A 21592-nucleotide genomic window follows, 5' to 3' on the forward strand; every position below is an offset into this window, starting at 1 on the left:
AAACAAAATGAGAATCGCAAAAAAGGTGTGTTTTATTTAATGCGATAGCAATTCCCCGCGGACTGGTGAAATGCTGCTGTGTTTCACTATTGCCACTCCCGGGAGAGGGATAAATGAATGAAAGAATCATTCAGTCTGAGCTTCCCACCTGTCTTTTAAAGATGACTTCCAGATCGCGGCTGAAGGATTTTGTGCCGGGATTCCGGGCTCTTACTTGTTCTGGAGCCAACCCTTGAACAAACGGGAAGTGCACCTAGTTTCCAAGGCAAAGCATCCAGCGCCTTTCCTGATCCATAAACTTTTTTTTTTACACTTCACAGACATTTATTTAGAAAAAGAAAGTAGCAAATGTCAACGGATCTGCACAGATGTCTTTAATCAGTTTCCAAATGTGTAACAATGGTACAAAGAAATATAATAAAGTCATGTGTTTTATTTTAACACTCTTCTAGCGTTAAGATTTTCTGCTGCATTTGGTTCTTGAAGTAGTTACAGGATCTTGCAATAAGCTTTCCCAGGCTTATGAGCCATACAGGTAAAGAAAGCAGGGTCTGACCTCGTGTTTAAATGCTGTAAGTGATTTGCAAGGTGAGAACTTTTCAGATTGTCTCTGGAACGTTCCTGGCCTGGTAGTCCAAGAAGAGCTGGCTGGTTGTAATACAGCTCCACGCGATCCTGGTACCACTGCTCCACGGAAATCAATTAAATCGTTCCTCCTGCCCCCACCCCTTACCTGGAAAAGGTCCAGGCAGGCAGGAAGGGCCAGCTATAGCCATGTAGGCATCTCTTCAAATGAGATCCACCTTGATGGAAGAAATCGTAAAACCAAGGAAAAAAAATTATATTTTATTACTAGAATGTTATATTGTGATTGCCAAGAGAGGAGTCCTTTTAGTTTCCTTCCGAGACCTTCAAATGCAAGCTGTTAATTCGCCATCATTACACTGGCTGCCTGCTCATGGCTTATCCTAGACTGTCACATCAACCACAGAAACTTGTGTTCATGTGTTCAGTTGTTGCTTTATCTTAGATGGCTCCAACTCCGTAATCTTGGCAGGGTTCCCCCCCTCCCTGCCTTGTGCGACCGTGTACGGGTTCTGACTCATCTTTGTGTTTTCCTTTAATCAGAGCTCTTTAATTTCTCCTGCTAGCGCGGTGTTTTTATCCTTTCTAGGAGGTTGTGGCAAGCTGTTTGTTTACCTACATGGAACAGAGGAACAAATTTTGGTCTTAATTGTGTGCATGTGTCTTTCCCTGACTTATTTAGTAATCAGTTTGCGTGTGGGGTGGCGAGGCTGAACCTGCAGACGCTCCAGCTGCCATCGGTACGTGTTGCACAATGCCGGAGAGCCTCTTTTCTTTTCTTTTTTTTTTTTTTTTCATGGAAGGAGTCAAAAAAACGTGAGTTGGTAACGTGCATCTGTAACGTGAAGGAGATAATCTGAAATGTGGAGCATGGCAGAGGCTCAGCGAGCAGCGCGGTGCTCGGGCAGGCTGGCTGGGCAGGCTGCTCTCCCTGCACAGCTTTGGCATTAAAACCACACCGAGGAGAAGTAGGGGATCTTATCTGACAACAGCCTTGGGAGGGGAAGTGGAAAAGATGCATAATTTAAGTCTTTTGGGTTAAAAAAAAGCACCGTTTACTTCTAACTTGCAGAGCAGCCCAGTGTATGTGGGATTTTTTTAATAGGGCTTAGATTTGCGAGCGAAGTGCTCGTAGATACCTAAAGAGAAACAGGTGGGGAACATCACAGGCAGCATCAAAGATGCTTTTGTCCTGAGAATAACTGAGCTAAGGTGCAACAAAGCTGCCTTGTTAACCGACCAAAGTTGTTAAAATATCTGTCCCCTTTTTGAACAGGAAATCTTGCTGGCCCACACAGGAAAAGCAAAAGCGGTTGACAAAAGGCTTGTAATTTATATACTGACAGCCTAGTTCATTGTTAAACATGATTCTTTAATGTGCTGTATCTGCTGTGTGATTGATTTCCTTGTAGCCTGTTACCCAGCTGAAACTAGCAACATATCAGCATTATTTCTTCTTTTTTTTTTTTTCTTGGAAATTGAGGATAAATTCAGTGCTCTTGGAAAATATTGTGTCCCGAGACCTTGCAGAGCTGGTGGGTGACTGCGCTGGGCAGCTGTTTAATCCATCTCTAGGAAATAATATCCAGAAGGCCTGTTTTTTGTTCGATGGAACAAATATCGGATATGCCTGTGAGACTCAAGGGTTAAATTCCCAACACTGTCGCATATGGCAGTGAGCAGAATCACAGATGTTGATGATACAACATAATTAGTATTCTTTTATGTAAATGAAGGCTGTCAATGTTACCATAGTGTCTATACTCTTTCAAGCTGGAATCTCTGCCACTTGGTCTCACCAAGGCTAGACAGGATTATTCCACAATTTTCCGTCAAGACTTGAGCAGGAAAATGAAGAAGAAGGGGGAAAAGAGGTCTGGGAGGAAGGCGAGAGAAAGGTGAGAACTCGGAAGGAGGAGACCGAACCCATCCTTTGTTTACTGTAGCATTTCCAAAAGTCTCTCCAGGTCCTAGGATTTCTGAGTGAACGAACACCGTCCGAGTGAGAGGTGTAGCAATTTTTTTTTTAACTATTGCAAATAAACAACTAAAAAGGTTATTTAGACACTGAAAAATCACCGTATTAAGATGAATTCTGAAGTGGCCACTTGAGCTTTAATCTGAAGATGAGGAGAGTTAAAGAACAGAAAAGCTTTGATATATATATTATTTTATATATATATATATATTCTTTAACAGATATCTTTAGCAGTGATATAAGTGGAAAAAGTTAGCAATTGAGGTAAATTTGCATCATTTTAGGACCATTAAAAATAAGTTTTCTTAGCCTGGTCAGATAGGTTTTCTGTATACCATTCAGAGGCGGTTGTTCAATATCTATCCTAAAGCTTTTGAGAGGTGTGCTGTTGCCTTTGTTATGTTAAACTCTGTCCCTCGTAAAGTGTTTTTTTAACTAATTATTTTAAATGCCTGATCTGACACTGTCTCTGACATCTGTAGCCACTTTGTGCATATTATTGCTGTCCCCCGTATCACTTTGTATTGTATTGAAGTACTGTAGGCAGAGATATGTAAGCAAATTAATTTATTCTTTCGTGGATTGTTATAACAGATACATTTTTTACAGCCTTTTTTGCCCTTGGCAAAATGCAGGTTTTTCCTATTTTTCTTTCCTCTATAGTTCTTATTTAGTTGCAGTTTACACTTGACAACTATTCTTTTCTTCATTTTTGTTGTTTGAAAAAATCATTTAGAAATGAAATTTAATTCAGGACAGGTTTTTTTTCATCTCCACCCCCCTTCTTTCACCAAGTTATCGAAACAGCCAAAATTGAAGTGATCTCAGGAGGTGCATGTTTTTACTCAGTTTTTTTGCTCGGATTTTTTCCCTGCCATATGTTGGGTCATCCACTACAAAAGACTTATGATGGAGAGGCTACATGTGATCAGCAGATTTATAGATTATCAGAAACAAAAGCAGAAAAATGAAATTCCAAGTGCATCTTCCATGTGATTTTTTTTTTTTTTAACGTCTAAGTATTTGGGTTCCTAAGTGCATTCATGCTTTGACTTTGAGGTAATTCTGTTCCCTAGAATAAATGTGTTTTCCGCAGTAGCTCTTGCACTGAGGGGACTAATTGTGTTCAAAAGCAACCTTGTTTGCTTTCTTAGTGTATGTGCATCACAAGAATATTTTCTCTCTAGGGTTTTGAAGCTGTGCTGCCTTACAATGAAGACTTAAGTAGTAATTAAATTTTCAAAGAACCACCAAGACTCCTTTGGATGAAATGAGGATGTTCCAGGCTCTGGACGTTGTGTCGTGAAGGAAAGAATGTTTAGACATGACTCAGTGAGTAATGCGTGCGTGTGGGTGGGTCTGGGTGCTGTTTCGGTGCCCTGATCTCTTTCACTTGTGTCAGGACTGCACAAAAGACACCACTGCTGGCACGAGGAGTGGTGCTTTAGTTCTTCTCCTTGTACAACTGAATAGCTTTTATAAAACACATGGATGTAGGACATGAAGCAAAAGCTTTTTCGCACTCCAACTATGTTTGTAGTATCTCGCTTTGATTTCTCTGCAGTGACAATATAGTAATTTAGTAAATCAGCTTTTTCTGTTGACGTGTGTTCATGCAGACGTTCCATTAGGTTTACTCTAACAAGGTGTTACACATCTCATTTTTTTCCTCTGCTGATTTTTAAACATTAAAATGTTTGGGAGGGTGAGGTAAATCGGAGAATTTGAGGGTAGAACATAAAGCCTGCGGACTTGAGATCGCATATAGACCAGTTCTGGTTGTGACGATTATCTGATATTTCTGTGGCTTCTGTGAAAAGTTGCTAACCTCAGTCTAGTTCCTGATGACATGCATTCCAATTCCAAATTCATTTTGTATGTATCAATTTCAAGAGGGCAGCTAAAGATCAAACGTGTGGACTGAATTAATGTTTTTCTCTCTGGAAGCGAGCCATTCGGGTTGGGCAGGGCACGCTGGCAGATGTCTGGGCCATCCTTAGTAGACGGATAGACAGTTTTGTTCTGCAGAGCTTGTCAATCCAATCTCTTTTGCTGGTACTAAAAACCGCTCTTAAAAATATTGTGCACAGAAATAATGTAGTCGGCTGAAGGAAAACTGCAATTGGAATCGATGTGACGCGACATCTGTATTTTTATAGGTCTTTACATCTGGTACAAAAAGAGATCATTTTAAATATGTAAGTGGGTCTAAGATTTTTTTTTTTCTTTTTGCCTTCCAAGGTCAAAGCAGCGAAGACTTCTGTAAGAGATGGATAGATGCAAACATGTCGGGCGGCTACGACTCGCCCAGGACCATTCTATCCTGAACCCGCAGAAGTGGCACTGCATGGACTGCCAGACAACTGAATCTATCTGGGCTTGTCTGAAATGCTCCCATGTAGCCTGTGGGAGGTACATCGAGGAGCATGCACTTAAACACTTTGAAGAAACCAGACATCCATTGGCAATGGAAGTTAATGATTTATATGTATTTTGTTACCTTTGTGAAGATTATGTCTTGAATGATAACCCCGAGGGTGATTTGAAACTGCTAAGAAGTTCTCTGTCAGCGATTAAAAGTCAAAAACATGATCCGTCGACACGAAGTGGCAGGACTTTGCGATCCATGGCTTTGGGAGAGGACATGTGCAACCATCAAAGGACCCTTCAGGGACAGTCTCAGATGCTTACAGCTCTCTGGCACAGGCGCCAATCCTTGCTTACAAAGGCGCTGCGGACCTGGTTTGATAAGAGCTCCAGAGGCCAGCTAAAACTACAACAGAAGAAACAAATGGAGGAGTTGGAGAGGAAGAAGGAGGCAGCTAGGCAGCGGCGGCAGGAGATGAAGAGACAGCTTTTGGAGGAGCTGGCAAACACTCCTCCAAGGAAGAGTGCGAGGCTGTTGTCCCACGTGCACAGAGAGAACTTGATTCCAAGGAAATTCAGGGAGGTGGCGACCGCTTCCCCTACCTCAAGGCAGATGCAGAGCAGCAGATTCAATCAGTTTTATTCCATCCGGCGTAAGCCTCTGATGACTCCCGGGGTCACGGGTTTAAGGAACCTGGGAAACACATGTTACATGAATTCTATTCTGCAAGTGCTAAGTCACCTCCAGAAATTTCGAGAATGTTTTTTGACGCTTGATCTCTGTGAAACAGAAGAACTCTTAGCCAAAACTGTGAATGGGAAGTCTAGGATGCCTGGCAAATTGGCAAATGGATCCGCTGCTAATGAGTCAGGGAAGACTGACAAAGTGGGATCATATGGCACGCAGAGCTTGCCAGCTGGCTTAAATGGTGGCTCCTCGATAAGCAGGAGTTTAGAACTGATACAACCCAAGGAACCAAGTTCAAAGCACATCTCCCTCTGTCACGAATTGCACACCCTCTTCAGAGTGATGTGGTCTGGCAAGTGGGCGCTCGTGTCCCCGTTTGCCATGCTGCACTCTGTGTGGAGTCTGATCCCAGCGTTTCGGGGTTACGATCAGCAGGACGCTCAGGAATTTCTATGCGAGTTGTTGGATAAAGTACAGCAGGAGCTGGAGTCGGAAGGAACGAAGCGCAGGATCCTCATCCCTTTCTCTCAGAGGAAGCTCACCAAGCAGGTCCTGAAGGTGGTGAACACCATTTTTCACGGGCAGTTGCTAAGTCAGGTATGCACCTGGTTTCACACAGAAATCGGTGGGAGCTGTTAACAGCAAGAAGCGAAGGCTTTGTTTCTTGAGGAACCACCAGAGACTTAGGAGGAATTGCTTAGGAGTGTCTCCTGAGAATGAAAACTGATTGCTGCACAGGTTGTCAGTGTTTTCAATGCTTTTCATGTCTATTGTAAATTCAGTGGACGTTTGCCACTTGGGAATGACTTCTGCACTAGCACAGAGGTTCTGAGCCCCTAGTTTTAAGTTTTTATTGTGTTTTTAAAGTGTCTTTGTAGTTCTTGTCCCTTTATGGTTTTGTTGCTGTGACTAGAAAGAATACGATGAAGGACAGAGAGGGCAGTCAGCCTGTGCTATAAAGAATAAGCTGTCTGTGACACTTCTTATTCGCAGGCCTTTGAAAGTCATCTTGAGATGCTGAGCATGCTTAACATATGTTTCTGTAGGAGCTGAACGTGCCTGCCCTGTCACGCTGCTTGGTCTTTTATTCCTGTGCCTGTTCCCTTGTCTGAAACACATTACTCCCCACAAGGCTGACCCTGAAAGCACAGCGCGTTTGAAAGTCCTCGACTGCCTTTGCTGTCCAGGAGAAATGAATGCACGCATAACTTGACACTTCAGGGCTTCCACAATCAGCCCCCGAGGCATACGATGCGTGTGTGTCCCCGTTAGTCTCTACGTGGTCTGTCTGAGTTGCCAGCCTTACTGTGCCTACCACCCCTGAGAACTTCCGTGCACATTAAATACTAAAAGGTGTATTTTTCGAGCTAAAGCTTTTGGCTTTCCAGGGAAGGAATGCTCGAAGTCATGGTTTGTTTGAATCGGCTGCGTTGCATGAACTTGTTGCGTGCTGCTTAACAAAACGCTCTTTGTTCAGTTGTCTCTTGGCTCTGGAAGATGGTGTGTTACGGCTAAGGTCGGTGTGCTAGGTAGGCCTGTTACCAGCATGAAGATGTTCATAAATCAGTGTAAGTTATCTGTTGTTACGATATATTATAAATAACTTGTCGAGCTATTTATTCCCCCTGTGTACCTTGTGTACAGAGACTGTGTTGAATTTTAAACCTCCCCAAGCACAGAGGACTTCCCTCCCTATCCACTAGCTACACTTAGTACATCGTGAAGTTACTGGTGCCGTCAGAGGATGGAGGTGGACGGCTGGAAAGCCAGTGCAAAGTTGGAAGCTGGTTTTCTGCTGGAGGGTTTTCACGGGAGTGCAAAGTCTGGAGCTGCTTTCTGGTTTTGTTACCTCTTCATCTTCTCGCTTGCTGCCTCTGAGATCAATTGAAAACTTTTCTGCTGTTCGTATTTATAATACTCCAGAAAGACAGGAGAAGTGCATTTTAAATTCGTCCTTTCATGCTCCGTTCATGAATAATTTTTATATAGTTAGCAGATGAAACAGAGGAATTATACACAGCACTTTAGAATGTGCAAGGAAAACAGAGAAACTAGGGAAGGAATATTGTGTGATAATTGCTAGCACATACTGCTTGTAGGAGAAAACAAAGTGCTTATTACCCAACCGTGAAGTAGTATTACATCTGTAATATCTTCTTCTGAGGAAGTGAACCTGATAGGGGTGAATATGTCTCCGTTTCTGGAGAATTGAGAAAGCACTCTAAATTATTTGCTCAAGACATTTCTAGTCTGAAAACTAAATCTAAGAAGGTTTCTCTTGACCAGCTGGCCATTTTTGTGTCCATGAAGCTGTGCTCCATCTTGGGCATAAGCTTGCAGTTTAGATGTGAATGTAAACGCCTGTCTACAGGTGTGTGTGTGTGTACATAACTTCATTTGCGTATCAACATTTCATTCCCAGGTCACCTGCATAACATGCAACTACAAGTCCAACACCGTTGAGCCCTTCTGGGATCTTTCCCTGGAATTTCCTGAGCGCTATCACTCCATTGAGAAAGGGATCGTCCCCGTTAACCAGACGGAGTGCATGCTGACAGAAATGTTGGCCAAGTTCACAGAGACTGAAGCTCTGGAAGGGAGGATATATGCATGCGACCAATGCAACAGTAAGTCTGCTGCTGTCTCTGATGATTAGAAGCCCTGTGTTTTTTTCTGAGAGGTTCCTGATGTATGTTTTGTGCCTGAAAACCTGTTGTGACCGATACGTACCCCTCCCTTGCATTGGAGGGGAAGGGGAAGGAAACTTAGAGTTTGGGGGGATTGGATTTGGAGACAAGAGGAGAAAACCATAAGGAATAATAGTCCTTACCTGCTGCATGGCTGGAAAGCTTTTGTAACAAGTTGTTTGTATGCTGTCTGTTCTTGACTGAATCCTTTAACCAGAAATCACAACTGCAGAGTTCTCGTGGTCTGCCACCAGGTTAGAGTTTCTATCTCTTTGTAGGCATTTTGTCAAAATGCAGTGAAGTGACATTATTCTGTGAGTCTCAGGTTAATATATTACCAGTTATACAAGTGCATGTATCTTGCTGTGCTCAGCTAGAAGACGACTTCTGTAGCAGGTCTGAGTGTAAGGTCATTATATTTCTGAATATAATTTTAGCCTCGCGTATAATCATGCAGCTCAGCTACTTTGATAAGCTGTATATGAATTTTTTTCATGTAGGTATTTATGGCAAATGTTTATTCCCTTGGGAGGAAAATGGCAATAATTTGACTTGCATTGCAACTAGGCAGCTGAAATAGCAAGTATTTGTAGAGATCTCTACACTATCAACTTGTGAATCAGTTACCAAACATCTTCCCAAAATGTTAGGAAATAACCATTGACTTAGATGTCCTTGAAACAAAGCCAAATACGATTTGGACAGATTCTGATTCACAAATAATGTTCACAAAGTGTCGATGTGGGCGAGCACAGCCTTTATCTTAACTCAGTCTTCTGTGATTTTTTTGTGGAAGCCCAAATTTTAACAGTTACTTCAGAGTTAAACAGCTAAAGAAACATTAACCAGCTGAAAAAAATCAGGGAAAAGCAAATAAATAGCCTGCATCTAGGTGCCAAAAACTATTGGGGGCACCGCTTGTCAGACGCGATAGAGGAGGAGCAACCCATCTGTTCTGAGCTGGTGCAGCGAGGTGCAGAAATCTAATTAACAGGTACATTTCTTAGTGGAAGCTCTGAAAGCCACCTGTCTTCCTGGTATGGTAGTTTGTTCGGTGTCCTGGAAAGAGTAATCACTGGGAAGAGGAACGTTTTTCCCTCCTCTTCTCCAGTTTCTGTTCAGCGGTTCCTTTTGCTTTGTGAGCGGCCGGAACTCCTCCTGGAGGTGGAACCTTGCTGGAAGCATTTTCCTCTGACTTGTATTAATATCCTGGAGCTAAGTTTGCTAGTGTAAGCTTTGTTGTAGTGGTCTAATAAATGGATCAAAGTGGTATTTTAAAAAATACAGTGTCAAGTAGTGTTATTTGTATGCTGGTAGCTCACCTGCTGAAACTGCTGCAACCCTAGATGTCTAAAAATACTTTATTTTTAAGCGTGGTTTTTGATCCTAGAAAGCTGCTTGTCTGTGAAGGAATACATAAGAAATGTTTACTCGTGTTTCCATCCTATGGGTGCGTGTGAGATGGACTAGTGCTGCTGGAAGAAAAAGTTCATAACGGGCTCTCTTTCCTTCTCAATGTAATTACATCTTTCCTTGATATGTTTTTTTTGGTAGGCAAACGGCGAAAGTCTTCTCCTAAACCTCTTGTTCTGAGTGAAGCTAAAAAGCAGTTAATGATCTACAGGCTACCTCAGGTCCTCCGACTGCACCTTAAACGATTCAGGTGAGCGGCGCACGCCGCGTGGTGTCAGGCAGGTGCCTTCTGTCTTTTGGGAGAGAAGTACTTAATCGGGTCCAGCAACTTCTCTCGCTTCCTGGGAAATGCACGTCTATAAATGTTTTACCCAGAGAAGATGTGTAATGCTTGCTACTAACTAAAACCTGGAAAAAAAAAAAGGCCTGCTTGTAGCATGTTTTTTGTTACATGCAATGTAATGTGTTGTGAATTGTACTTACTGGTATTTGTCTGATCTTGGAGACAACTTGAAGCAGTGACTGTGAGATGGATGGACTGATCTGTTGAGTGAAAGACTTGCTGAAGCTGGATCCCCTGTGATAGTTAAATATATGTATTATGTTAAATAAAGCGTAGCAGGCAAAGTTCAAAATACAGGGTTTCTAAAATGGTTAGCGTAGACAATTATGAGAAGCGAGGTTTTTATATTTCTATAACTGAGCATTTTAAATGGCATTTGGTTGTCACAGTAGATGTTCTGTTTCCTTTGTTTGGCTGTTACAAATCTCAACAATGCTGTAACTACAGCCACTGGGCATCAGTGACTGAGTCAGTTTTATGCAAAAGATGACTGCGGTAGATGTTAAAGTGAAAACAGAAGGAAAAAAATCATGATGCCCTCTTGAAGGAAAGCTCTTTAAGCTGTTCGGCAATGGCTATCGAGTGCATCTTCCATTCCTACAGCCCTCTGCTGCTGCCCAGAAAGGTCCCGAGCCTTTGATTGTGCCCTTGTGTTTGCAGGTGGTCTGAACGCAATCACCGTGAGAAGATTGGGGTCCATGTCCTCTTTGACCAGGTACTAAACATGGAACCTTACTGCTGCAGGGACTCTCTCTCCTCTCTTGACAAAGAGACCTTTGTCTATGACCTCTCCGCTGTGGTGATGCATCATGGTAAAGGGTTTGGCTCAGGACACTACACAGCATATTGCTACAACACGGAGGGAGGTGCGTGTGCCTTATTTCGGGGGAAACAAATCCCCGAATCTCGTTTTTTATTCCATAGACATAGCGCATAGTAAAGCTTCATGATTAAGGTTGTTTGGAATCAAGTTTCCTGCCGTTCAGTAGTTTGTTTCCTAGAATGTATTGCTAGGAGCATGTTTTATTTTTTTTTTGTGTAAAGACCACAGATTGCTGCTCTTTCCTTTGCGGCACTTCGGGATGCCTTTTATTGCTCACTGTTAACAGCATGAATGCTTCATTTTCTCACGGGATGTAACTCTGTGGAGCTACTCCAGCTGGGTGTCTTTTCTCAGTATCCTTGGGATGGTGAGATAAACAGAAAGTGTTTTGAAACTGGACAGGGACTATTCATGAATAACATCCGCAGGGTTTTTGTGAATTTCCAGCAGTCGTCTTTCTGCAGCTGAATCAGCATTGATTCTGCCTTTTAACTGATGCAGAAAGTGGTACAGATTGTCTGTCTCCGGGGAATTCTTATTTTCCTAATTGAGTTTTTGGGCTATAATACGCAATTGGTTAAATTATGATTCCATTTTTCTAAACTGTGTTAACAGCACAGAAATGGTAAAAATGTTTCCCATTTTAGAAACTCCTTTCCAAAGTATCTGTAGGGCAAATGGTACAGATGCCTTTTGTTCTACATTACCCTTTTTCTCTGTGGATGTCTCCTGTGAACACTTCCAAAATGCAGTCAGAAGGCATGATGCCTCCCCTACTAATGTCCTCTTTCTCACTTTGATTCCTAGGTTTTTGGGTCCACTGCAATGACTCCAAACTGAATGTATGTAGCGTGGAGGAGGTGTGCAAAACCCAGGCCTACATTCTCTTTTACACTCAAAGAACAGTGCAGGACAAAGCAAGAATCTCAGAAAAACAACTTCAAGCTCAGGTGCTGTCCAAAAATAGTGATAAAGACAGAAGACTGACGTTCCCATGATGGGAAGCTCTATAATTCAATCAACGGTCTCAGTTGTTTTTTGTTTTGTTTTGTTTTTTTAAACCATCGGTGTTCACAACTTTCCTGTTTGTAGGAAAAAAGGCTCACTGCAGGAAGGGGGTCAGATCGTGGTGTTTGCCGCCCAGGGTCTGGAGAAGTATATCAAGCTGTGCAATTCTGATGCGTAAGATTGTAGTCAGAATCTTCGTTTTTAATGAATATTGTTGTTAAATTATGCTCGCAAAATGAAAAGGGAGAGTTTGATGCTTTGTATCATTAGTCTCATATCAAAATGGATTTGAGTAACACGTAACAAATGAGCACAACCAGGAAATAGAAGCATTCAACTGGCTTCCAAACACCTTCAGTACCTAACAATGCTGATAAACCTCTAGAAGGAGCAGGTATAGTGCCATCCCCTTTAATTGTCGTTCAGATTTCCAGGGTTTGAATCACACCCAGGTATTTATTTTTATGATTGTCAGATAGATGGAGTTGGCTGCCCTAAAAGCCATTCTTTCTGAAGAAACGTTCAACGCTCTTTTACAAGAGAAAATATTCCCCAGACCTCAGCTATTTCTGTGATACTAATTTATTTGCTATCAGTTAAGGGCAAACCAATGGCTGGCTATTTTTGTCAACAGCTCTTTTTTTTTCAGTGTTGTGGGGGCTGTGTGCACACTTGATGGTTTATTCTCTAGGCTGAACTGAATAGGCAGCTAAATTCACTAGGAATGTGATTCTTGAAACAGTTCTGCTCTGGAGAATGTGTGTTTTGTTTTGTTTTAAACCAAACAAGGAAAACAACAAAAACACCCTGTAATAAGACGGGAATGTACCTGTGTGTGATCAGTCACATCTGTTTACAGTGGAAGCAAAAACAAAGCCTATATTACAGGTTTCCGCTGGCATAACTGTGTTCATCAGGTTATAAAGAATTCAAAGCCCTGACTTGCACAGCCATGACAGCAGAAGCAGTTAGAATGGAGGCAACTTACACTGGAAAACTGGCACTTTTTTTTTTTTAAACAAGTGTGGCTTGTTTTCCTCAGGGGAACAGGATGAAGGTAATACCACAACGGTAAGAGACAGAGCTAGGTTCTGTTACTGCTCCTGTAGTGGGAATATTCATGAACTCTGATGGTTACACAAGGTCCAGAATAACTGAAGGCAGTGGGGTTGCACAGATGTCGTGATGTCATGAGCAGAATTTAACCTGTGAAGTCTTTGTTCCTGCTGGGGCATAAGGGGAAGGAATGTAGTTAACTGTCAAATTACATGTTGAGCTTGAAAGGCTACAATAATGTCTGTATCTTGTAATCATCTTGATTTTAGAATGTAGGGCCCTAGTTGACTTTTTATAGTCACTTCTCAGCCTACAGTTGGACCTCAGGTATTTTTATAATTTGGGGTTTGACTGCTCACGTTTCATATTTTAAACAAATGTGAATATGTAACTGCAAAGATACCTGACATCTTTCAATCTTGATGGTCGCTTTTTTTTTTTGAAACGGTTATAGGTTGCTGTCATCTAAAATATGAGGTTCTTCAAAAAAAAAAAAAAGATTTCATTTTCAGGAGGAGAAGTTCTGAAAGCAGATTTCTCTTCTTCCCTCTTCTACTTTTGTCCTTCTCATCATATGCCCATGAGACATAAAGTAATAACTCTGCGTTACCGTTAGAGGGGCTGAATAGGAAAATTTCCCAAATACCGTTCCTCTCTTTCCACTGCCACTACTGCAACTTCTGATTTCCTGTCCTATGGGCAAATTGGTCCGTTTTACTTTGGCTGACATTAGTCACTTTAGCCTTGCAGAGATGAGCACAGCAAATATGAAGCTCCTCTTTTGTTAGAGCACAGTCCCGCATTAGGTCTCCTCTGTCCTTAAAGATTCCCATTTCCTGTATGTCTGAGGAACACGTGGCTTTCTGAGCCTACAAAAAACTCATTTTTGCCAATTAAGAATAATTGGGAGTTCATATGCTCATATGTTTTTGGAGACAAGTCAGTGTGAAACAGTCCTGTAGGAATTAATGGAAAAATCTGACTTCTGTTTCTCTAAATGTAGCGTGGTCTGGAAGGATTTCCTATGAATGTCTATATATCTACGTATTTACTAGGTAGCATTATTTTTTGTGCTACTAGTAAATAACATTAATGCAAATGCAATAGGCCAGACTGAGGTAGAATAAAAGTAAGCGTGACCCTGCTGAATGTGGAGGAAGTTGCTTTGGCTTCAGCGCAGGTGGAAGTTGGCATTCACGAAGGAAGGAAAATCAAGTGCTTGTGATGTTCAGGTACGGGATATTTTCAGATACGTGATGGATTCTTTTCTAGAGCAAAACATGCTTTGGGAAGACTACACGTCTTAAAAGGAAAACTAAAGGAAAAGGTGTTTAACGTTGCCTTCTTAATCTCAGCGGTGGAAGGGAAAGCTGAACAGTCACGGTTTACTGTGACGACCAAATAACGTGCTCGCGTTCCGAATCCCTTAACCGTGCTGGCCCTGTTTATGTAAAGTTTGGTTGTTGTTACTGCAGTGAGCCGAGACTCTTTGCTATGAATGCTCATCTTTTGACTGAGTGTTTTGCGTTAATATTTGAATTCAGGTAGTAATTAATACAGCTGTCAGCGAGTAAGTTGCAGAGGGGGGCTGGGAGCGTACCTTTAGCCGTCGGTGCACCTGATGGCCCAAGCAGATTTTGTAGCATTTGCTGTTGACATCTTTTGACGTTAGTGGCCTCTCCATGTGACGTTAGCCTAGTTGTGCTGAGACGTGGAGATACTGCGGTCAGAAAAATGATTGCCCTGATAGGGAAGGAATGAATTATACTTCAAAGTAAACTTGCTTTTTCCAACACTGTGAGGTTTCTGTAATATTTAGCTTTTATTTGGAAGCGATAGCGTATAGCATTTTTTATGCTGTTTGGTTTATATTTGTCTACTGCAGGCATCTTTGTATAAGCATAGCCCAATGTCCCCGTCACGGTGGACACTGTTTTATAGTGTCCTGCTTGCCAGAAATAATAATTGGAAGCTACTTCTTTACGTTAGTAAGACAAACATACAACTTGCAATTACAACGAAGCCCACTTAAGTGAATGCCTGACAAAGCATAGCCTGTGATGCAAACTTTGTCCCTCCTTTAAAGGTTTGGCTTCAAATCCTGCTAATACACTGATGCATATCTAGAATAATTCCAAATGCAGGCTCTACTTCTGCAAACACTGAAGCAAATGATGTAACTTAGCTCAGGTGTGGAGTTCAGCATCCAAAGTTTTGAGTCGCAAGCTGAGTGTCTGCAGGATTAGAACCTTTATTGTGGTCCCACTGGAAGTGGAATTGGTTTCTGTATGTACGGAGATTCCTGTAGAGGGGTTCAGTCCTGTAACAAGGAGCCAGTTGCCTCGAGAGATGCTGAGAGCAAGTGCTGGGTTCGTGGCACCCTGCAGGTTATTGTCCGAGGGCGAAGAAAGCCACTGTCAGGCTCGTGAGTAGGCAGCCTTTGGGACAGAACCGTTCCCAGCATGTCCTTATTCTATTCAACTTGTAAGTGAATTGGTGTTCCTTAATTTTATGCTTTCAAGAATGAAGAGTCTTAATGTATTCATGGCCAGGTGTGATACAACATCTGCTGCAGTCATTAGAAAACACTTTATTTTAGCTAACTTCATTCCACTCGTGAGTCAGTTGCGCAGATTTGCCTTTATGTTACCCCTTTACTGCCTGCATGCCCAAGTTAAACTATGCATACCACAAAAACGGTTTCTCTGCAAAGCAGTGAAAAAAACAAATTTTCCCCATTAGTTCTGACCAGAACAATTCTACAGTCTGGCTTTGGAGTTGTCAATGGGAGGCAGCAAATGGAAGAATGCATATTAAACGCTTGACATCAAACTTTTCTGGGTGGCAGCACCACTCCCATGTACTTAAGGACTTCCAGCCGGTTTTTTGAGCATAGGAATAAAATTGGAAGCAGTAAAAGCAGTAAGTGTGTCCTATGGACTCACTATCAGAAGTTATTTTGGTTTGTAAAAGCAAGGCTTCTAGCAGAAATATTGTCTTGGTGGCAATTTAGACACGCTTATGTTGACTGTGATGTCCCCAGGCCTGAGTATGCTTAATTGCACCTCAGTGGGAGAGACTAATGAACCTTCTGGCTGTTGCCCGCTACCCCAGGATAAGCTACAGTGGAAGCCAACAGTACTGCAGAATGAGAAGTACTTAAAGAAGAAACAGTAGAGGGAGACTAGTTTTACCTGCCAATACAATTTTGTGAACTAATTTTGTATGATTCCTTAGATTTGGTGCCTTGTATCCGATAACATTTTGCATGGGACAGAAACGTTGGGAAATCAGTCATTAATTCCTGACTGAAGCAGCAGATTTGTGTGTTTTTTATAAGTACTCTCAATATCGCTGACGTTTTTACATTTCATATCTGTATGTGAGTGAAAAAGTTTACCAGCCAGCTCAGAAGCTAGCGTTTTACAGTTACGTGTTTGAAATCTGTGTTTGTAATAATTCAAGGAGCAACTTGTTCAAAGGCAGATTAGATTTGGCTTCTTAGATTTTCTCATGTCATCTGGGCCCCTTCCAGCCAGGTCAGTAAGTTGATGCCTATCACATCATGTAACGTGGTGCAGGGAACGCACACTCCAGGGATTTTTGGTTTTGGTAGAGTAGCTGTAGCTTTGGAAAAGACCTTCTGTTACAAATAATGGTAATGGCTGGCTTAGAAAAGAAAGAATATAGATCCCCTCACCATGGCAGTGTTTGCACAGATTTCCACTTAGCAGCACAGCAAACATTTCCGCACCTGAGCAAAGACGTGTCGTGGTAATGCCTGCGTGAGTGTGTTATGCAAGACATCGCTTGTGTAAGGTGGCCAAGTGTCCCTTCTTCAGAGTAAGTAGTAAAATCCAAGCAGCAGCTCCGAATTCTGCCTCTTTGTGTGTCTAATCCCTTCAGCTGGTTTGAGATCAGATAGGACGGACTCAGGCAGAGAATTTATTGCCCGTGGGAAGATAAAACCTCAATTAAGTGTTGTTTTTTCCATGTCTATTACATTAACATTGATACCTGTTTATTGCAGGTAGATAGATGGGAATGTGAAGCATTCTAGCAAGCTTTTAAATTTGTAAAATCTACAGCACAAATGAAATGATCAAAAGCTGTGTATGTCGGTTACCTGTACCAACTTGTGATTGTTTGTATTACTCCATTCAAGGGGTGTGCCTTTAGGCTACTCCTTCCATTGTGCTTATTTTCTGTGTGTGAGAGAGAATGGGTTCCACTTGTTTAAAGGATAACTGCATGGTGGGCCAAAATACCTTCAGAAGAGTTCTTAAGTCTTAAAAATGCTGTTTGCAGTGTACATTTCCAAAAGGGGGGAGGAAGGAAAAAAAAAAAAAAGGACCGGGCCAGTGAGCCCAAGACTGACTTTAACCACTGTTAATTATTTATTGTTTTGAAGCGTGTGCACGACACGGAGTGCGTTTCAGTTACAGCAAAGTGCTCTACCCTTTGGGTTCTTCTTGAACTGCCGTACTACTGATTATGTGCAGGTTGGGGTGAGGGAAGGAGACGGGAGGAATGAGACAACCAGCAATGATAAAGCCAAGCTGACTGCAGCAGTGAGCTGCGGTCTACGCTCAGTAGAGACAGGAAGCGTCTGATATGCAGACCTTGTGTGTCAGACGATTGCATATTTTGCAGGTGTAGGCATTAACAAAATCCAAATGCAGTCTCATTAGCAGCAAGCTCCCAGTTTGGGAGGCAAAAATTTCTCTTATCAGTAATCTCACACTGGCAAACGAATGGTGCTTTTCCATTAAAAGTTGCAGTTCCTAAGGAACAATACCCCAAATTCTCAAGTTTTTAAAAAGAAGCTACCTGCCTAAAGCCCACAATGTCACCGTAAATGCTTCCATAACTGGACATGAGAAAGGAGATGATACAGTTGGTGACTGAACACAATGTGGTTTGTACTTCTTAGTCTTGGTAACATACTTTCAGTAGAGGTGGCAGGTAGTGAATTTGACTTTTTTTTTCCCTGTGCTAAACCTCCAGTTCTGGGCCCTGACTTGTCAATTAGAACTTTGTGGAAATTGGGGTAGAAAAGGCCTGCTTCTGTTCCTGCTTTACACAGACTTTCCACATGAGCATCTCTTTGTGGGAGCGCGAGGCTTTTGAATGTTCCTCCTGCTGAAGCAGCACAAACACCCCTTCAGCACGGGCAGCGTTAAGTGTTACTGGAGCTAGCCTTATTTCCTTAGATAACCACATCCATGCTATGGGGATAACTTGTACTGCTACAGCTCTATTAGTATGATTGAATCAACGCCCTGTTTGCGGGTAGAAGAGGTTAAAGAATGTATTATAACGTGGGCAAGCCAGAGCTCTGCAGGTGAGCGATGCCACCGCAGGCTTGTGGTGCACCGTTGAATAGGATCTGTAGGTAAGAAGTTAGGATAACCACCCCTGGGGCTCCTCCTCCTTTGCACGGTTGGTGTAGTAGTGTTCGGTCTGCATAACTCTGTACCTCAGATTCGGGAATATCTCGTAGCACGTCATCTTTGCTCTCCTTACATTTATTAAATGGAGTTACTAGACTTGGCCCTAAGGGCTGTTTTCCACGGCTATGAGATGAGCTATGCATATCCACGTGCAAATTAATTTTTCACCTTGTTTATCAGACGTGCAAAGTACAGAAACCTAGAGCCCATGTAAGAGAGGTCCATATTTTTTCCCTGCTTAATTTCAGCTTTGGTCAAGCAGTCACACCCTAAGCCACAGCCTCCTATACATCTACTTAAATAAGCAGTTTACAGCAAAGGAACAAGTGGCTAAGTTTGTTTCCAGTCAAACTCTCTTACAAGTCTGCTTTTCCACAGAACAAATTTAGTTGCAAAGTTCAGGACGGTTAAAGCAGCTTCTCCGAGAGCAGTGCTGAGCTCCTTCAGGTGTGGCAGGCGCGGGTGGGATGCTGCCGGGGAGCCCCTGCTTCCACTAACGCTCCGGAAGCTCCGCTGTTGACTTGAGCAAGGGCAGAATTAAAGTTAATCTCCAGGCCTTTTAAAGTTAATCCTGCTCTAAGTTAAGATCCCTGGAAGGGTGCTGTTGGCAACGGCTGGGCAGAACATAAGCGTTTTTCTTTCAGGATGAAATCCCCTTGCAGCCCCTGTGAAAACAAGAGTAAAAAGCTGCTCTGCTTTCTTGGATAAGGATCAAAGCTGGAGCTTGGGTGGGTTTCCTGATTTGTCAGTGACTTCTGGGGGTGCTTTAAGTCAGAACAGCCTCTAGTTTCTGCTTCGAGTTTCTGCTGCTTACGTCACTAATGACTTAAGCCGGCGTGTGCCGTGCTGTGCTCGTGAATGAGACTGCCTTTGCTTCAAGGACACTCCTAGGCAGCAGTGAGTGACAAGAGAATCCAGTTAATGACCGAATGTTTCTGGCACTCTGTCCAGCTGTCTCAGAGCTCAGTGCAAACACTCGAAGCGCTGCTCCTAATCACGGGGTCAGCAGCTTTTATTTCAGTCAAGGTTTAAGACAACATCAAGTAAGTCACCTGTGGCAGCCTTATGTACTTAGCTGCATGAACTACCCCCTGCCTGAACCCCGGCCTCAGGAGGCGATTAGTGTGTTCTAAATCAGAACTCAGATTAACTAGAAAATGACCTAACGTTCTAATTAATCCCTTTTTCCTTCAGAAACTGTTCCCGCGGAACTTGGATTATCCATACTTCACAAGAACTTTGTTTCTTTACAGGACGTAAAAAGTCCTGCTTTGAAAAGAGCATTTTAGAACATCTGTGTCAGCAGTGGAATTAATTTCTTTCAGGCAGGTTAAAGGGGCAGTTCTCAGCCACAAAGCGCGGGGGCAGTGCTACTTCAAAGGAATGTCTTAAATTAAAAACCCGTGCACAACTGTCCCAAAGAATCCGAAGCCATGTTGCAGTCATACTGCCATAACGCTCAGGGCTGGGAAGTTACTCTGCTCTACAACTAGCATCTTCTGGAGCTGCAGTGTCCCCTGTCTGCTGAAATTACACCTACAGCTCCCCCGGCAGCCTCGCGTGCTGCTTTCACTGCCCCATCAACAGCTTCACCACCCCCAGCCGGACTCCAAGGCGGTAAGGGCAAGCTGTGGTTTCAGGCCATGGAACTAAAATGCTATGCAACACCAAATGGCTTCTTTTCCCCCAAAAAGAGTCCTAATTCTTTTACAGTAAACATCCCAGCTTTATCTCAGCCAGACATCACCCGTGAAACCTTCCGGTGGTTAGAGTTTACCTAGGGCTTTTTACAGTTTTGTTTTTCCTTTGAGTAAGTAGCTGATGGGTCCTGCTTACAACCCAGGACTGGACTTGTTCCTTTGTCTTTTGGGTGTGAAATATAAATCATGTTTTTATGATTTTTTTGTAAATCTTTACTCTTTTTACACCTTGTTTTTGTAAGCTGAAGTTTCTTATTAAAAAAACGAAATTCCACTGGGTCATGTCGTTATTCTACGTACTTTAATATTAAATTAGACATCTAGATGGTGATACAGAAGAAAATTCTGCGTGCAAGGGCTTCACATCTTTGAGGAGACTATTCTCAATTCCTTACAGAATGAATTGCTCAGGAATTCTCTCTTCCATACTTGAGTTTTTCCCCCTGTTGTCATTGCTTTGAGCAGGACACATTTGATGTAGGAGTAGGAGCTCTGCAGAGAAGAACGGGAGCCGCTCCCGTGAGTGTATCAGAACTTGTAACTGCTACACACGGCGCTTCTGGTCCTGGCGAATGGGGAGGGCGAACTCCTCGGCCGTGCAGGTCTGATCCTTCCCTAGCTCTGTAAATAAGCGCAGTTAGAGCTGGGTCAGGGCGCTTTGCACAAGCAGGGCTGGTCTGAGGTCTGCTCCATGCAACCAAGTGCTGACCCCCAGACCTCCTGGCCCCCCCTCCCACCCCCCTGCGGCCCCCCTGACTCCCCTGGGATCCCCCTTCCTCACTCCCAAACCCCCTGCAGCCCCCTCCCTGCCCCCTGATCCTCAGCGGCCTCCTCCTGACCCCCTTCAGCCCCCCTCCCGGCTACCTGCAGCGCCCTCCCGACCCCCCTTCGGCTCCCTGCCGGCCCCCGATCCCCCCCCCCCGCGGCTCCCAGACCCCTTGCAGCCCCCTCCCGGCCCCCCGACCCTCTGCGGCCCCCTCCTGACTCCCCTTGCAGCCCCCTCCCGACCCCCTTCGGCCCTCTGCCGGCCCCCGACCCCCCCCTCCCCGCGGCTCCCAGCCCCCTCCGAGCCCCTCACCGCCGCTACGCCGCGGGCTGCGGGGCCATGAGGTCGATGTCCGTCAGGTTGCGGGCCACCCAGACGCCGGCGGCGAACAGCCCCACGTTGAGCAGCAGGTTCCTGTGAGGCAAGCACAGCGCCCGGGCAGCCCGCGGGACCTCCTCCCGGGCCTTCCCCCCCCCCCCCCCCCCCCCCCCGCCGACCCAGCACCGACCTGCGGAAGTCGTTCCTGTCGGCGGCGAAGCGCAGCAGCCCCCGCAGCCACCCGCCCAGGCCCTGCCGGGGGGCCGCCGGGCCGCCCGCCGCCACCGCGCCGCTCGCCGCCATCTTGTCACTGCCGCCGCCGCCGCCCCCCTCTGGCGTCACTTCCGGCGCGCGGGAAGGGGGGGGGAACGCATGCGTAATGGCGGCCTCGCGCCGCGTGCTGAGGC

General features: G+C 44.0%; 2 protein-coding genes across 14 annotated transcripts in view; one reads left to right on the forward strand and one right to left on the reverse strand.

Moving 5' to 3' along the window:
- USP49 (ubiquitin specific peptidase 49) overlaps positions 1-13365 on the forward strand; it is a 27867-nt gene extending 14502 nt beyond the window's left edge. For 9 of the 13 annotated variants that reach the window (XM_083812693.1, XM_083812694.1, XM_083812685.1 and 6 more), the window contains 6 exons: positions 3751-3895; positions 4805-6215; positions 8041-8245; positions 9860-9968; positions 10722-10927; positions 11692-13365. In XM_083812693.1, coding sequence (XP_083668819.1) covers positions 4833-6215; positions 8041-8245; positions 9860-9968; positions 10722-10927; positions 11692-11882 — 2094 coding nt within the window. In that variant the 5' untranslated portion in view covers positions 3751-3895; positions 4805-4832 and the 3' untranslated portion in view covers positions 11883-13365. Of the gene's footprint in view, positions 1-1388; positions 2484-3750; positions 3896-4804; positions 6216-8040; positions 8246-9859; positions 9969-10721; positions 10928-11691 lie in introns of all 13 variants that reach the window. The other 4 variants (XM_083812687.1, XM_083812686.1, XM_083812688.1 and 1 more) reach the window with 3 other exon arrangements.
- A 7015-nt stretch (positions 13366-20380) lies between these two features.
- On the reverse strand, positions 20381-21533 carry TOMM6 (translocase of outer mitochondrial membrane 6). Its single transcript, XM_083812716.1, has 3 exons — positions 21376-21533; positions 21180-21281; positions 20381-20722 (listed from the first exon to the last, which is right to left on the reverse strand). Exons 1-2 carry the CDS (start codon positions 21486-21488, stop codon positions 21185-21187), a joined length of 210 nt encoding a protein of 69 aa, XP_083668842.1. The 5' UTR covers positions 21489-21533; the 3' UTR covers positions 20381-20722; positions 21180-21184.
- Positions 21534-21592: the final 59 nt, after the last annotated feature.

The sequence above is a fragment of the Anser anser genome (genome assembly GCF_964211835.1).
Source record: "Anser anser genome assembly, chromosome: 27".
Classification (NCBI taxonomy): Eukaryota; Metazoa; Chordata; class Aves; order Anseriformes; family Anatidae; genus Anser; species Anser anser.